The following is a 17,008-nucleotide window of genomic DNA, read 5'->3' as shown; positions in this document are numbered from 1 at the left end:
GCACCATGCGAGTTAACCAACCAAAATAAACAAGCTGCACCCCAAGAGGCCCCCAAGGGTGACAGCCCTGCTTTAGTCACTCCAGAAACTGACTAATCTATGTAGAGCAGAAGCTTGAGGAACTGACTGCTAACTGACTGGGATAAACTGACTACTCTTATTTTCTGTATTGGGCTGTTTACTGTGATGCTACTTAGGTCACTTCTGCTCTGTCTCTGCATCCTTAACATACTGACCCAATTTGTCTCCTCCTGCCTGAAGGCCATAAAGTTCCAAATGGTCCTCTGGAGTTACCAGCAGCTTAGTCTAGAGGAAATGGACAGAGGTGACACCCTTTAAAAAGGTTCAGAGGCCATCAAAGGGGGGAACGAGATGGCAAAACCAGACCTGGTTGTAAAATGAAATTACAGGAATGTTTTCTCTTGAGAAACAAAGGCCTGGGGAAATGTCAGTTCCCCTCCCCTTCTGAAAGCCTTTTTTTTTTTTTTTTAGGAAACCTGATTCACCATAGGGCCCTACCTTTTGGACTGTAAGTAACTGTCTCTAAGAGTCTGACTCCATCCTTTTGAAATGTAAACACCCCTGTGCCAGGCTTTTGAGGCTAGAGATGAGAGATTTAAAAGATGCCCGTGAAAAGGGTCTTTTCTTCTTATCTGTTTCTTTAAACATTATGTTAGAGACCTCCTTCCACAAGGCCTTCAGTCATGTAGATTAGGACTTTTTTTTTTTAAGAAAAAAAAAAAAAAAAAACCCAATGATAGGATGGGTCCAAGATGAGGCCCTTGTGAGAATGTTGTGAGAAACTAAATCATAATTCAGAATTTGAAGTTTGTTCTATGGGCCAGTTGGCATAAACTGGAGTTTGGAGTTCTCCTTCTCGCTGAGTGCTGCTTGTTGACTCCTGACTCTTCTGTTTCCCACAGCAAGGCAGCGGCCTAGACTGATCCCTCACTCCACATTCCTCAGCCTCCGAGTTACTTTCCCAACTGGTCATCTGCTTGTCCAGCTTTGCCCCTTCCCATGAAGGGAATCCGGTTCTATCACTGGAGGCAGGAATGGGTGAGTCGCAATTCTCCTTGGACATGGTAGAGGAGGGCTGGGTGCCCTGGGTTGCTGGGGGGAACAGGGGAGAGATTCCCATCATACTGTGAGAGGAGTCTGTGTTATTTCTACCAGTCAAGGGCAGAGGACATCCTGAGGTCACCATGAATTCTAGAAGGAAGACTGCCTGAAGAAATGCAGCAAACCACATCTCTCTCTCTCTCTCTCTCTCTCTCTCTCTCTCTCTCTCTCTCTCTCTCTCTCTCTGCCCCCTGACCCCCGTGGGTGAACTTGTGCTTTGGTACTTGGGCAGGAGAACAGGGGGTTTAGTAGACATTCAAACCCCTGGTAATGCTCTCTGTTGCTATCCAAGAGGCCTCATCAGGGAAATATGCTGGCGGCTCCTTTTTCAGGGTCTGAGAATTCCTGTCTCTGTTCTCTTAGAGAGCACACCCCTCGCCCTCGACAACAGAGAGTCATTCTCCAGAGCTCATGCCTTCACAACAGGGCCCTGCCTGCTCCTCCAGCTGCAATTCTTTCACCCAGCCCTGAAGCTGCCAGGAATGACAAGGGGAGGGGGAAGAAGTGGGTGGGGCCAGGAGGCGGGGCCGGGGGAAGAGCCCGGACCCTGCAGGGCATCAGCCTGAGGACTCTTCTCTCTGCTTCTTTCCCCAGAGATTGGTGCTTCTGCTCGGAGTTGCCAGGTGAGTGCAGGTGAGTGTATGGGTAAGGAGCTGCTAGACTGACGCGGGGCCTCCTGGTAGCAGCAGTGGTGAGAGGCTGCTGGACTCTAGACACGTTTCTCCAGCTCCGACCACACAAATCACCTGGGGACATTACTGATCCAGACATGATCTAGAAGTTGGGTATGTATCTGGAAATTATGCATTCTTGCTGATACAGGTGTTGCTGCTTCGTGGCCATACTTTGAATAGAAGCATCTGGAATGTTCTGCAGGAAAGCTGTGAGATGGGAACAATGAGACTGGGTGAGCCCTGACAGGTCCTTCCCTCCTTGATGGACATTCCTTCCCTCACTGCTAAACTCTCTGGGATGGTTCTGCCACCAGTGGAATCCTGGCTCCCCACCACCCCACCACAACCCAAAAGAACGAGAGATGCTTAGAAAAATTCTTTCCAAAATCATGATGGAATTTGAAGAATTTGTTTTAGATATTTGAAAATCTGCTTAAAGTCCAGGCTTTCCTTCCTCTCCCAACTCTTGAGCTCACAGGTGATGCTTCACTAAAATCTGGACAGGGCTCAGATTCTGCCAACTCACGAACTTGTTTGCAAACTATTCCCCCACTCTTAGAAACACAGCAGCCTCCCTTTAGCTGAGCTTTTTCAACAATGTGGAGGTGGGGCTCTGGGAACAGCTCCTTTTCCTTCTCTGCCTCAGCTTCTGAGGCCCTGAAGTTCAACCTTGGTACAGAGGTGCAACCCTGTTTGTAAGGGGAAGATGCCAATCTCAGGGAATGGGGTAGATAGGCCAGGGAAAGCTGACCAGATGGGGCAGATCACAGCATGCCAGGAAAGCAGGGGGGATGAGGGAGGAAGACTGTTGTATGGGAAGCTCCTTTTAGTCTGCAGACTTTGGGAGGTGGAGCATGGTTTTGTCTGAACCCTCTAGGAGGCCCTGAATGTGTGTAATAAGTATCACTTTGATGATCACCTTGGAGGTGAAGGCAAGGAAGAATGCCTCAGATGAGATATGGAGGCTTCAAACCAAGGGGTTTTCAGGCGAGAACTCTGGTGAGCTCTGGAGACTTCAGTTTAGAGAGCCTCCAAGAGAACATTTAGGTGTCTGGCATGGGCCTCTCTAGGGTGGGTATAGGAAAGAGAGATGGTGAAGGGAGAGAAGTCAGAGATAACAGACTCTGGGAAGTGCTTGAATTCCTGACACTTGGACCATGTTAGGCCTGCGCCTTATTACATCCCAGGTCTGCTGGGAAAGCGTTTATATGGGTGCTGGTGTTATGGAAATCATGCTCAGCAAGAGACCAAGTACCACTGGGAGGGTTGGAGAGCTCAGGTTTATGTAGGTGGAGGACCCAGATGAACACTCTGAAGTTCTGGGTCCCAAGCTGTGGTAACATGGAACTTTTATAGGAAATTTGACATCATTTCTTAACCATAACAACATTGGTGGGTTTGAATTCTTGGCCTTCGTGACAAAACACCATGCACAAGGAATTTCCTATGAGTAGTTCACGGGCATAGAATGAAGACAGTAAAACACATGTGAGTGTTCTCACCAAGTGGCCTTTACCACAGGCAGTGGTAGCTCAAGACGATTTGAGTTTGTCTCTCTAAGAGCTATATTTCTAAGAACTAAGCCTGTGAGGTTTTAGTTTAGACAGCAGTTAATTGGCATAGTAACCTACAATTTATACTAGCAATTAAGTGACACAGCTACAGACCTACTGAGTTCAGAAAGTTACAAAGAATAAGAAGAAACACTGGGCTGGGGAGATAGCTCAGCTGGTAGAGTGCTTGCCTCGCATGCACTAGGCCCTGAGTTTGATCCCCAGTACTGCAAAAAAAAAGAAGAAGAAACACCTCTTTTCACAGGCACCTGTTGACTCTGGTCTTGAAAGACCATTACAGCTATTTACAATCCAATAGAGAGGGACCCATGATTATTTAGGTTCCCAGAAGAGAGGTTGACAGAGGGGAGAGGGAAAATTAACCCTTTCCCAGGCATTGATCATTCATCATAATGTTCTTATAATTTCATTTTACAATCAGGTCTGGTAACTCTGTCACATTGGGCCCGCACTTTGAAATAAGATGAGGCTGAGAACAAAACTTGAGAATTTATTGAATTAGTATATAGTTTGATAACCCTTGAAGAGAGCCAGGGCTGATAACCTCAGAGCCCTGGGGCTGTCTCCTCAACTCCAGGCCCCCTGTAGACTTACGAGGTGGGCTGGAGGCATCCTCACAAAGGGGACTGGTTGAGGGAAGATTTGCAGCCAACCTAGAAGGTGGGCTGAGAATCATCCTCCCCCAAATGAAAGGCTAGAAAAGCCCTTTGAGAAGGTCTTTGAAATGTCTGCAGATATCCTACTTTACAGAGTGGTTAACCAAGGCCAAGAGTGGAGAAATGATAGGACAGTGCTACCCTGAAGCAACACTTCTTAATGGGGTGAATTTACTCCCTAGGACATTTAGTGGTGTCTGGGGACATTTTTGGTTGGGGAGAGTGTGCTGCTGGTGTTTAGTGGGTAGACACCAGGCATGCTGCTTAACGTCTTCTGTGGTGCAGAGTGGTAAACGGAATTATCAGGTTCTACATAGTGCCAAGGTCGAGCAACCTAGCACCAGCTTTGAAACTTGACCTTCCTGTTGGTCTTCTGAGGAGCTCAAGTTCAACCCAAACAAGAGAGTCAAACATTTATGGAGGAATGACTTTTTTCAGGCACTTCACTGAGTGTTTCTCCCTGAATAAGTCTACTGCAGTTTGAGTATCCCTTATCTGAAATGCTTGGGATCAAAAGTGTTTTGAATTTTGGATTTTTTTTTCAAATATTATAATATTTGCATAAACATAGTGAGGTATTATGGGCCTGGGAATCAACTCTAAGCACAAAATTTATTTGTTTTATACACATTCACACAGCCTGAAGATAATTTTATACAATATTTTAAGAGCACTTGCCTTTTGTCTGTGATATCATATGAAGTTAGGTGTGAAATTTTCTTTTTGTAACATCATGATAGTGCTTGAAGCATTTTGGATTTTGGAGTACTTTAGATTTTTTGGTTAGGGGTATTTAATTTATAGTGATTTATTTTATTATTATCTTGATTTTCAGAATTAAAAAAAGATTTTGTTCCTATATCTACTTAATTTTTGTTACATTCATTATTCATTTCCTTCTACTCAGTTCTAGAAGAGTTTTTCAAGTCTGTTTTCCAGTATCCCAATTTGATTTTCCTCTAAATCTCATATATTTCCTTCAAGTATTATGATTTTTTCTATTCTATTTGCAGTAAGTATTATTTTTTGGTTAAATTTTCTCAGTTTATTTATTTATTTTCCCACGGGCATATATATATTTGCATTTAGAAAATCCATTTATTTTCTTTTTCTCTCTTTTTTTGGTACCAGGGATTGAACCTAGTAACACTTTACCACTGAGCTACATTCCCAAGCCCTTTTTATTTTTTATTTTGAGACAGGGTATTGCTAAGTTACTTAGGGCCTAAATTGCTGAGACTGGCCTCAAACTTGTGATCCTCCTGCCTCAGTCTCTTGAGACACTGGGATTACAGGTGTGCACCACTGCACCTGGCTCTATTCTCATTTTTTGAGGAGTTTTGAAAAATAAATATTTAAAATATGCCATCTTTAGTTATGAGACCAATTTTGTATCTTTCTAGAGATTGAAAATTGAATACTTCAAGAAATCTGAACCCATTTTTATAGAAAAATCTCAGTGGCCTGATATACCTCTAATATATCCATCATATGCTTAATAGTCTATAATGGAGACAGAAATGTGGGGCCTGAGGGAAGGCAGAGGTTCAAACTCTGACTTCCTATAGCTGAAAATACATTTCTGTCCCATCTGGTAGACATATTCATCTGGTCAATCTAAGATCCTTGGGTTGGTCCCTTGGAAGCATCTCAATCCATTCCTTCTGCTTAAGCTTTGGCATGTGGCTTGACCTTATGTATCGTTGTTAATACTCATGCTCATTTAAAGTTGTTTTGTGTAAATTAGTGAATATTATAATCTGGAAACTGATATAAGGTGAATTAGACATGTCTTATTTGCTGCCACGTTAACTTAGAAATCCAGGTAATTGTTATTAGAGTTGAAAGGAAATAGCTAAGCACTTAAAAGCCAGAGAGGGAGCAAGAGGTGGGAGGTCCAAATTACAGGGAAGACAACTTGAGGGCTCAAATCCTAGAAGAATCAGAAAAGGAGAGACCTGAGGACATAGGTTTGGGAGAAAAGCATTGGGCAAATGTAGGGCCATCTCTTTCTCTAAGATGTCTTTTATCTTAGTAGGAAACTGTAGGAGTGGTGGGATTTCACTTGAGTGTTTCTATTTCCTCCTTGGAATAAGATGCTTGCATGGTGTCTGTTCAGCTGCTATAACAATATGGTTTAGGTTGGGTAATGAATAAATAACAGAAATGTACTTCTCCAAGTTCTAGAGGTTGGGAAGTTGACGATCAGAGCATCAGCAGATGTGGCATCTGGTGAGGGCCTCATCTTCACAAAGGATGCCTTCTATGTGTTCTTCGTGGTGGAAAGGGTGGAAAGACTCTCTTAAGCTTCTTTTATAAAGGCACTAATCCCATGAGAGCAGAGCCCTTATGACCTAAAGGTCCCACCTCTTATTGCTGCCACATTTGGTACTGGGATCCAACATAGGAATTTTGGGAGGATACCAACATTCAGATCATAGCACATTGTCTTCTAGCAGTACGAAGGATCAGATTTGTAAGGGTCTGGGTTAAATGGAGATGGTTGGAAAGAGCTTCTGGGCATTGAGTAAAGCTTCTGATTAGGACAGAGATAAATATGGCAAATCTGGGTTTGAAGAATCATGGTATTTTGGACATAGAACTTAATGCATTTCTGAAACTTGTCTTTGACTGTGGTCACCTCTCAACATGAGGGAGACATATACCCAAAGAACAATGGTAAAGGAGAGTTTAAAAAAACTGAATTTATACCCTCTCATTTCTGGCTTTGGCCCCAAATCCCAATGGCCTTTAATTATGGCAGATTCTCCTGGGTTACTTTCAAGTCATTCTCTTGTTTCTACTGTAGAAGTATTAAAGAGCATCAGACTAAATCAAGCCTTGATATTTGATCTGTTTGTTTCATCCCATCCCTATCTATCTCCCTAAACTATCCTCATCTAGTCTTGCCACCATGATGGGAGTAGAGACCATTCCAATACACCTATGAGCACCCAATGGCACAACACCAGAGAAAAGCAGTTGGCAAGAGAACGTACGTTCCCTCCGGTGTCAGCACTGATATGGTCAAGATGATGTTGTTAGGTTGTTAGTGGTACCAGCCTAGTAGCAAAAGTTTGCAAAGGGTGATAAATAAAAATGCACCCTGGTTGCTTACTATAAGTCTTTGGGGAAGGGAGAGAGGGAAGGAGGGAAAGAAGGACAAATACATTCCCTCACTACCAGTTCTCCATTCCAGGAACACAGAAGTGGAAGGCAGAAGAGAGAGAGAGACACACACACACATACTCCTACAAATATTCCTTACTGTATCATTATCTTACATAGATGATGCTGTTCGTTAAAAATAGGTGCAGAATCTTGGTATTTGCTATGGTTTGTACGAGTATTTCCCCCAAAAGGTCCAGCTATAAAGCCTTGGCCATCAGGGTGACTTATTGGGAGGTGCTTTGAAAATTAGGGCCTAAAGGGAATTTTTTTAGGTCATTGAAGAGATGCTCATGAAAGGGATTGTGGGACCGCACCCATTCCCACCCTCTCCTTGGATTGTGTATGTGAGCATTTGGCTCCAACATGTAGTCTCTGCCATTCAGTGGGGACTTTCACCAAACCTGTGCTATTCTGTTTGTGCTTTGAAGCTCCAAAACTGTAAGCTAAATGAGCCTTTTCTCTCTATGGACTTAATTACTCAGGTGTTGTATTGTAGATATGCAAAGCTGACTAATGCTATATTTGATCAACCAGACTTTGGAGAGGAGCAGAAAGGCTGGTCAGATCCTCGAGTTAACAGTGTCCAGATGGCCCGAAGCTCCCTTTAAAGGGCCAGGAGCAACTCCTGCACTGATCATTGTCTTCTGTTCCCTAACAGGATGTGTGGCAGGCTCCTGAGGCAGCTGTTGGTTGAGGAGAGCCGGCACTCCACCCCTGTGGGACGCCTCCTGCTTCCGGTGCTCCTAGGAGTTCGCCTTGTGCTGCTGGCTGCCAGTGGGCCAGGGGTCTATGGTGATGATCAGAGTGAATTTGTGTGTCACCCTCAGCAACCAGGCTGCAAGGTAGCCTGCTATGATGCCTTCCACCCCCTCTCTCCAATGCGCTTCTGGGCTTTCCAAGTCATCTTGGTGGCTGTACCCAGTGCCCTCTATCTGGGCTTCATCCTGTATCATGTGATTGGTCACTGGGAAGAATCAGGAAAGGTGATGAAGAAGGAAGAGATCCTGACCCACAAAGGGGACAGCAGCGGAAGGATCTCATTGGCTAGAAGCTTCAAGCTGCTCTGGGTCTATGTGGCCCAGCTGTGTGCTCGGCTGGTCCTTGAAGGGGCATCCCTGTGGGGGCAGTACCTGCTGTATGGGTTCAACATTCCCAGCTCCATTTCATGTCGCCAAGAGCCCTGCATTGGCAGTGTAACCTGTAATCTGTCCCGCCCCTCTGAGAAGACCATCTTCCTAAAGACCATGTTTGGGTTCACTGGTCTCTGTCTCCTGTTTACTTTTTTGGAGCTGGTGCTTCTGGGTTTGGGGAGATGGTGGAGGATCCTGAAGCACAAATCTTCCTCTTCTAACTACTCTCCAACTTCAGAGAGTACCACAAGACACAAGGAACCAAGTGATAAATTCCCAGGGGTGGAAACAAAAGAGCAATTTCTAGAAGCAGGTGAGAAGGATCCTAAAGACCCTCTCACTTCCTGTCCCTGATGTCTCTGTCCACCTGGGGCAAATCCTTCACCCTTCTGGTGGATAACAAGTTTCCACTGCCCCCAGTACCTCCCCCAATGCCCATCCCCATCAATTGGACAAGTCCTCCTGTGGACCAGGATACAAGTACCAGTCCCTTTTACTGCCTGCCCTTCAATTTTCCCACTTAGGAAATGTCTCAGCTTCTGCTTGATCTCTACTTTGCAGAGTTATAAAGACACCTGACTGTCCTGAAGGACACCCTATGATTGGATCTTCTTTGACACAGCCAGTTAGTGGGGATTCACATACAATGACAAGTTAGAGACTCTTGAAGGATTTTGAAGGGCCATGTGGGCCCCTGCTGTTGAAAGCATTACCTTCAAGGATTCCTGACACTCTTCTTCCCACAATTACCTGGTGTCAGCATCACAATTTTCAATGACTGGGTTCAAACGTCAGCCAGAAAAAGCCTCCTTAGTCCACAACTTTCCCTTGCCATACTCAATAAATATTGATGACTATTATTGGCATTCCTGTTGCTAAAGACAATGCTCTTTCCTTTCTCAGTTATTCCACTTATTTCTTTTCTGTTCCATATCTGTACTCCTCCTTAGCTTCAAAGTCCTATCATCTGTGAACACCACCCAGCCCTGCAGCATATGTGCTATAGTTAGAAACTTTGCACATATATATATATATACTTGGAAGCAAGTATATATATAGATAATCCCCTAATGTCAAGATTATTCAATCACACAGACACATACTTGGGAAGATTACTAAGAAGTCAGGCATTTATGCCCCCTTGACCACTGACCACAGATGGCTCTGATTTTGTATGTTATATATTCTGTGTAGTTTTTATTTTTTGCCATTTAGAAACACTTTTAATAGAAAACTGATTTATAAATCAATTTACAAAAAATAAAAAAATCAATGTTTAATACCAACTTTAACTATAAATAACAAAAAGGGGAAAAGTCATCTTCTATCCTTCTGTTCTTCTTCAAAATCTATGTCTTCTGCTCCTTGCCTTTTGGAGAAAACATTGCATTGTAAGGCTGTCCTCTTTTTGGATGAGGACAAAGATCAAGATCTTCCTTAATGTAACCTCTTTCCATACAAGTCTGTGTAGAAGGAAAACCAACTTCCCAGAAATTCTCTGGTATGTTGGGTGGTGTCATGAGCATGAAGCTACTTCTTTTCTTTATATATATGTGTGTGTGTGTGTGTGTGTGTGTGTGTGTGTGCATATATATATATATATATATATATATATGTACGTTGTAGATGGACACAATACCTTTATTTTATTTATTTATTATTTATGTGGTGCTGAGGATCGAACCCAGTGCCTTTCACGTGGTAGGCAAGTGCTCAACCACTGAGTCACAACTCCAGCCCCCATTTTCTTCATTTTAAATTGGTTATTTTTAATTATACATGACAGTAGAATCCATTTTGATAAAATTATACAAGCAGAGACTATATCTTATTTTAATTAGGACCCCATTCTTGTAGACAGACAAAGGACTTAAAATCAGCATCCTACAGTGACGCAGCCTCATCAATGTTTACAGCAGCACAATTCACAATAGCTAAGCTGTGGAGCCAACCTAGATGCCCTTCAACAGATGAATGGGTAAAAAAAAAATTGTGGTATATATATTCACAATAGAATATTACTCAATCATAAAGAAGAATGACTTATGACATTTTCCAGTAAATGGATGGATCTGGAGACTATCATGAACTAAACCAATCCCTCCAAACTAAAGGTGAATTTTTTTGCTGATATGTGGAAGCTAAGTCACCATAAACGGATGGGAGGGGAAGAAGAGAAGTTCAGCATATCAGACAAAGGGGAACAAAGGGAATGGAGAGGTATAGGAATAGAAAAGACAGTAGATGGTTCTGATTTCTGCACAATTCTTTTCTTCACTTGGTGTACTGCATCTGTCTGTTCCACAGTCTCCAGCGCATCAGTAACTCAAATGCAGGACTGTGTGGGGACCCTCAATTCCACTCAGCAAAGAAGATAGAGATTTACTGCTGATTTGGAAATAATAGCCAGGGAGGTTTAACTCACAGTGTGATTCAGCAAATCCTTTAAATCAGGTTTCTTGATTCCTTCCTTATTTCTGTTGGAGAATGCTTCACTCTCCCATCTTTTTGCAGAATCCTCTCTTTCTCTGTAGTTTATTCTCACCTACAAAGTCTCAACAATATATGGTTATTTTTTTTCTTTTTCCTAAGTTATCCCTAAGTATGTCAGGAAGACCTATTTTTAAAGAAAGTTTTGGTTCCTCAACAGATCATATGGCAAAAATCAGGAAAATAACTTTTCTTCCTGTTACTGTTGTGCCCAGTGGCTCAAGACCCCACAAGGACCACCAGAGACCATGATCAATGCAAGCAACAAAGAGTCATTTATTAGCAAGCTCAAGCCTGGTCCTCCACGCACTCGGTAACCAGTGACGCTAAGAGGCCCCGAGCCCTGGTTCAGTAGGCTTTTATAATGAAAGGCAAACAGTTTTACAGTGTTCTTTTTAATTGGTTAACATAAAATTGTATACAATGTTATTTTAAGTTCTGGGTCACCCTGAGGAGGGTTATCACTATCTTTTAAGTTTGCTTTTGTGCCGGCAAGGTCAGCCATCTGGCCTTTACAGATAAGAGGTGAAGATTCTTTGCAGCTTTCATGAGGGGTTGAGGGCAATTAGGGAAGAGCCTCGTCTTTTTTTTATCTTTACAAAGTGTTACAAAGTGTTTCACAAGAATCCTTTGTCTGCTATAGCCAGAGCACAGACATGGTGACCAAGGAACAAAAACCAAATGTCATCATTATTCTTCCTTATACTGCTCCTTTAAAAACAGCTTTGTTGAGATACAATTCACCAACCATGTAATTCACTCATTTAAAGTATATGATTAAAAGGGTTTTGGTATTTTTGCAGAGTTGCATATCCATCAACACAATTTTTGAATATTTTTTTCAATTGAAAAATGAAACAAAACTCCTATACCACTAAGTTGTTATCTTCAACCTCTTATCCCCCAACCCCTAAACATAAACAACCTCCAAAGTATCTTTGCTTCTGTGGATTTTACTACTCTGAGTTTTCCATATAAATGGAACCAAGCAAAATGTATTTTGTGTCTTTACTTCTTTCACCTATCAAAATGTTTTCTTTCTTCCTTTTGGTACTGGGATTGAACCAAGGGGCACTTTACCACTGAGACACAACCCCAGTCCTATTTTTTTTTTTTTTTTTTGAGACAGGGTCTCGCTGAGCTGTTTAGGGTCTCCTTAAATTGCTGAGGCTGGCCTCAAATTTGTGATCCTTCTGTCTCTGCCTTATGAGCTGCTGGGATTACAGGTGTGTGCCACTGTGCCTGGCAGCATAATGTTTTCAAAGTTCATTCATGTTGTAGCATGTTCCAGCACTTTGTTTCTCTGGGTGATTATTCCATTATTAGCATAGACCACTTTTTGTTTATCTGAACACTTGTGTTGTTTCCATTATAGCATAGAATACTATTGCTGTAAATATTTGCATACCATTTTTTTTTTTGTAAACATGTTTTCAATTCTCTTGGGTAAATACCTAGTTGCTGGGGTACATGACTCAGTGTGACTTTTAAAGAAACTGTCCAATCTACCTCCATAGCAGTCGCATTACTTTTACATTTCCACCAGCAGTGTGTAAAGGTTCCAATCTAGTCACATTTTCCCCAGTACTTGTCATTTTTTTGGTGTCTGTGTTTTAAAGCAAAACTCTAGCCATCCAAGTGAATATAAAATGACATCTCATTGTTTTGATTTTCCCTTCCCTATTTACCAATGAGGTTAAACATTTTTCCATTTGCTCATTGACCACTTGTATATCTTCTTTCGAGAAACATTTATTCAAATCCTTTGCCAACTTTAAAATTGGGTTGTTTGTGGTTTTGTTGTTACATTGTAAGAGCTCTTTACATATTGTGGATATTAGATACTTATTAGATATATAATTTCCAAGTATTTTCTCCCATCCTGTGGGTTATATTTTACTTTCTTGATAGTGTTCATTGATGCACAAAAGTCTTTAATTTTGGTGAAATTCAACTTATTCATTTTTTTGTTCTTTGTGATTTTGTTGCATATTTAAGTAACCATCATTTAATCCAAATCCATGAAGATTTATACCTGTGCTGCCATCTGAGGATTTTATAGTTTTAGCTTTTACATTTATGTCTCTGGTTTTGAGTTAATTTTTACAGTGGAACAAAGACAAACATGACCTTGCATTTCTCATTGGAAACTATGTAAGGGAGAGAATTTTTTAAAACACTGAAAGAAAATACTTTCAACCTGGAGTTCTACAACTTTCCAAAATGCCTTTCAAAAACAAAAGGTTAAACAAAGAAGTTTGCAGGTGAAAGAAATCTGAAAAATTTTATCTACAGCAGACCAACACTTCAAGAATTGTTAATGACAGTTCCTTAGGTAGAAGAAAATGACACCAGATGAAAATCTGTTTCAGCACAAAGGAATAAAAGAGCACCAGAAATGGTAATGCATGCATACATTTGTTGTTATTTAAATCTCCTTAAAAAGTGATTTTGATGGTAGACTTAAGGGTTACATTTTCTGAGCACAGATATTTGGTCAAAAATTATTCTAGATGTTTCCATGAGGATGCTTTTGGATGAGATTAAATTTAATTTGGTAGCCTTTAGTAAGGTCAATTGCCCTCTCTAATGTGGGTGGGCCTCATCCAATCAGTTGAAAATCTTAATAGAAAACAAATAACTCTTCCCTGGAGCAGGAGGGAATTCGATAGCATTGGGCTTCATCAGCCATCTTGGTTCCTCCTGCCCAAGGGCCTTTGAACTGGAACATCAGCTTTCTCTGGGTCTGGAGGCTGACACCCCACATAGCAGATTTCAAGTGCCAGTGAGCATGATCATGTGAGGTAATGCCTTATAATAAATCTCACACACACATATTTATGCATACATGAATATACACAGGCATCCTATTGGCTCTGTTTCTTTAGAGAACCATGACAGGAAAGTAACTGACTATTTTAAAAAACAAAAGTAGCATATTGTGGAGCTTGTAATGTATTTACAAGTGAAATGCATGGCAACAACTGATCCCTTTATCACTAGGAAGTGAACTTTATCTCTGGTATTATTCTTTGCTCTGAAATTTTGTTGATATGATATAGCCACCCTAGATTTCTTTAGTATTGACATCTTATTTTATATTTATATTTTAACTTATTTATATGGGTCTTCATAGAAAATGATATATCATGCAGCACATAGTCAGGTCTTGCTTTTTAAGATTGATACAACCAAACTCTGCCTTTTGTTTAGGGTAACTCAGATCATTCATATTTAATGTGATTATTGATATAGCATGGTTGGTGTCTATTATCTTGCTATTTGCTTTTTGTTATATTTTTCTTCCTTTTTCCACCTTCTTTTTGATAAATCAAGATTTGAAAATCACTCCACTTTATTTCCTTTGTTGATTTATTAGCTATAAGGTTTATTTTAGTGGTTGCTTTAAGGATTACAGTACATACTTTTGTCATTCTACTATCAAGTGATATTATACAACTTCACAAATAAGAATTGTATAATAGTATATTTCTGCCCCACCCCCCCACCCCCATCTCAATCGTCATTGCCTGGTTAAAGGAAGCCTCAGAACACCATAAACAGATTTCAACACTAACCATGTGTTCTGTAAAAAAAAAATTTTCTCTTCAGGGTAACACTGGTAATTGGAGAGCAGAGAAAACTTGAAGATTGCTATGGGAGTGTGTTAGGAGGACATCTTGGGGGTTACAAATTATCCACCTCCCCCACGTGGAAATCTGGGCCAGTTATTGGAATTCAGCTGGCCATTAGTCTCTAGCAAGTCTCCCTATCATCCTTATAGAGCAAGAGACAATTCCTTACTGGGTGGGGTTTACCTAGATCACAAGGTTTTGTAACATAGTTCTGTGGACAGAATGCATCTAACACTTCCTTCTCCTTTTGTGTCACACCTCTGGCCATATTCTTTGTTTCAGTCCACTAACATTTTTAGTTATGCCATTACTGACTCATGGAAAATGAAGCGATTCTTTTGCCAAAAATTCCTTTCCTCTGTCCTAGCTCAGAGACACATATTCCTTGGCCCTCTTCTCCCCTTCATTTGTGTCCTGGGTAGTCCATCAATACCATTCATTCAGATTCCAATATCACATTCTGTTCAACTTGCTGCATAAGCTGTACATAGACAGATATGGTAGGCTCCACTGGTCGCCCTTCCAGTGGCCACTCACCCACTTCTTGCTTTCTCCACTGGATCCTCCTAATTGAACTATTTTATGTTCATTCTCCATGTGCTTCAGAAGATGCAGTTTCATTGAGATATTTCTGGCCAGTGGAGTTAGGACAGAAAATTTTCCAAGGTGCATCTCAGGAATATTTTAGTACCTTTTAAAAAAATATTTTTACCATTTCTGATGTTAGTAGCTATATTGGAACTGAGAACACAGGGACAGTAGAAAGATAGGAAAACATGGTCCTTGTTGCCTAGGTTAAACCAACAAGATTTCCCTAAACGTTGTTTTGTCAATTCTAAGAAATGAATACACTTGCCTATCAGGACTTCTTCTAGTACCCACGTTGCTAATTTCTTATCATTGGGAAACTCATGAATACTTTTTCCCATTCTTCCTGTGGACTGTGGCAAGGTTGATTGATTCTACTACAAATATTTGCTCTGATATCAAGTGGACATGATAAACAAATTTTATTTTTTCATCCCTTGGCTTTTTTTTTTTTTAAATCAGTGGTGGCAACAGTTCCAAACCTTTCCCCTACAATTGGGAAGAAGTTACAATTTCATCTGGGGTGGGGGGAATTCCTAACCTCACTTCATGTTATTCACAACCTTTTGCCTCTTTTTTGTGGGTGGGTCTTGATATCTACCCCTCTCTGCTCATCAGGTACAGATGGAATCCAATTGTCTGCACTTAATAACAAAACAACAACAAGCTGAACCACTTAACTTTTTGGATGCTCTTGATGTATGAAACAGTATGGAGAAGAAACTTGGTCAATTTTCAATTTTACTCAGGGACTTCTGTGAGTCTTTTCTATGTTAATGAGTGGTATGACCCGTTAGGAGGAGTGTTGGCAGCAGTTCAACTATTTCAGGAGAGACTACTGTTCTTGGCACAGTGATTGGGACTTCCTAGAAGTCCTCCCCTTTCTCAGGCCCCACGAGGACCATCTAGGATCCCAACCCCTCATATTCACAGTTGAGAGCCAGACTTGCCCTGCCCTGGGCCTCTGATGTCAGGGATATCCTCGTGCTGGCACTGCCAGCTACCTGGCCCTGACCTCAGTGTTGTCTTCCTCCACCGCATCGTGCTCTCTGCCAGGTGCAAAGCAGGGTGGAGGGCAACCTGACATGAGGAAGACAGACGAGTTCATTCCTTAGGTCAGTCCCCAGAAGGGCCGGTGGGAACCAAAGCGCGATGCACTCTGAAGACCTGGAGGTTCCTAGAGAGGGAGACCGGAAGTGCCAGCCGGATGGATCCTGGGGAGGGAACGGATGTGCAGTCTGGGTGGCTGGGAAGAGTCCAGGCATTTCTTCTGGAGGGTAAGTTTTTTTCCCTGGCGATGTTCACCTTCAGCCCGAGGTTAAGGCCGTGTGGGTCAGATTTTTAAAAATTATTTGTAAAATTCACATTTTATTTTCTTTATTTGTGCTTTAAGAACCAGTTACTGGGCTGGGTTTGTAGCTCGGTAGTAGAGCATGCGAGGCACTGGGTTCCATTCTCACCACCAACATGAAAAATAAATAGAAAATAAATTTGGGGGGAAAATTAAGGTATTATGTTCATCATATATAATCAATCCAGTTACTAAGTTCCAGCCCACGCTCAAGGGGCTGGGGAGGCAGGAGAATGAAATTACATGGGGGTTGGGGGGATGGTGAGCAAGAGTTGGGGGAGATATGGATCGTTATGGTTTGGGTGTGAGGTGTCTCCCAAAAGCTCACATGTGAGACAATGCAGGAAGGTTCAGAGGAGAAATGATGGTGTTGTAAGAGTCTTAACCCCATCTGTGAATTGGTCCCTGATGGTATTAATTGAAGTGGTGGGGTATGGCTGGAGGAGATTGAAATTGGGGCATGACTTTGGGGTATATATTTTGTATCTGGAGAGTGGAGACTCTCTCTCTGGTTTCTGAAATCATGAGAGCTGCTTCCCTCTGCCACACTCTTCTGCCATGATGTTCAGCCTCACCTCATGCTCCAAGGAATGGAGTCGACCTTCTATGCACTAAGA

The 17,008-nt window shown here is 41.7% G+C and overlaps 1 protein-coding gene across 2 annotated transcripts; it reads left to right on the top strand.

Annotated features, from left to right (window-relative positions):
• Positions 1–1,660: 1,660 nt before the first annotated feature.
• On the top strand, positions 1,661–9,339 carry GJC3 (gap junction protein gamma 3). 2 transcript variants are annotated; one of them, XM_079120548.1, is made up of 2 exons: positions 1,661–1,745; positions 7,856–9,339. In XM_079120548.1, exon 2 carries the CDS (start codon positions 7,857–7,859, stop codon positions 8,679–8,681), a length of 825 nt encoding a protein of 274 aa, XP_078976674.1. In that variant the 5' UTR covers positions 1,661–1,745; position 7,856; the 3' UTR covers positions 8,682–9,339. The 2 variants fall into 2 exon arrangements, with proteins under 2 accessions (XP_078976674.1, XP_078976675.1); XM_079120549.1 differs by having other exon boundaries at positions 1,661–1,755.
• The last annotated feature ends 7,669 nt before the right edge of the window (positions 9,340–17,008 follow it).

The sequence above is a fragment of the Sciurus vulgaris genome, assembly GCF_902686455.1.
Source record: "Sciurus vulgaris genome assembly, chromosome: 18".
NCBI lineage: Eukaryota > Metazoa > Chordata > Mammalia > Rodentia > Sciuridae > Sciurus > Sciurus vulgaris.
This window is presented reverse-complemented; position numbering and strand designations above follow the sequence as displayed.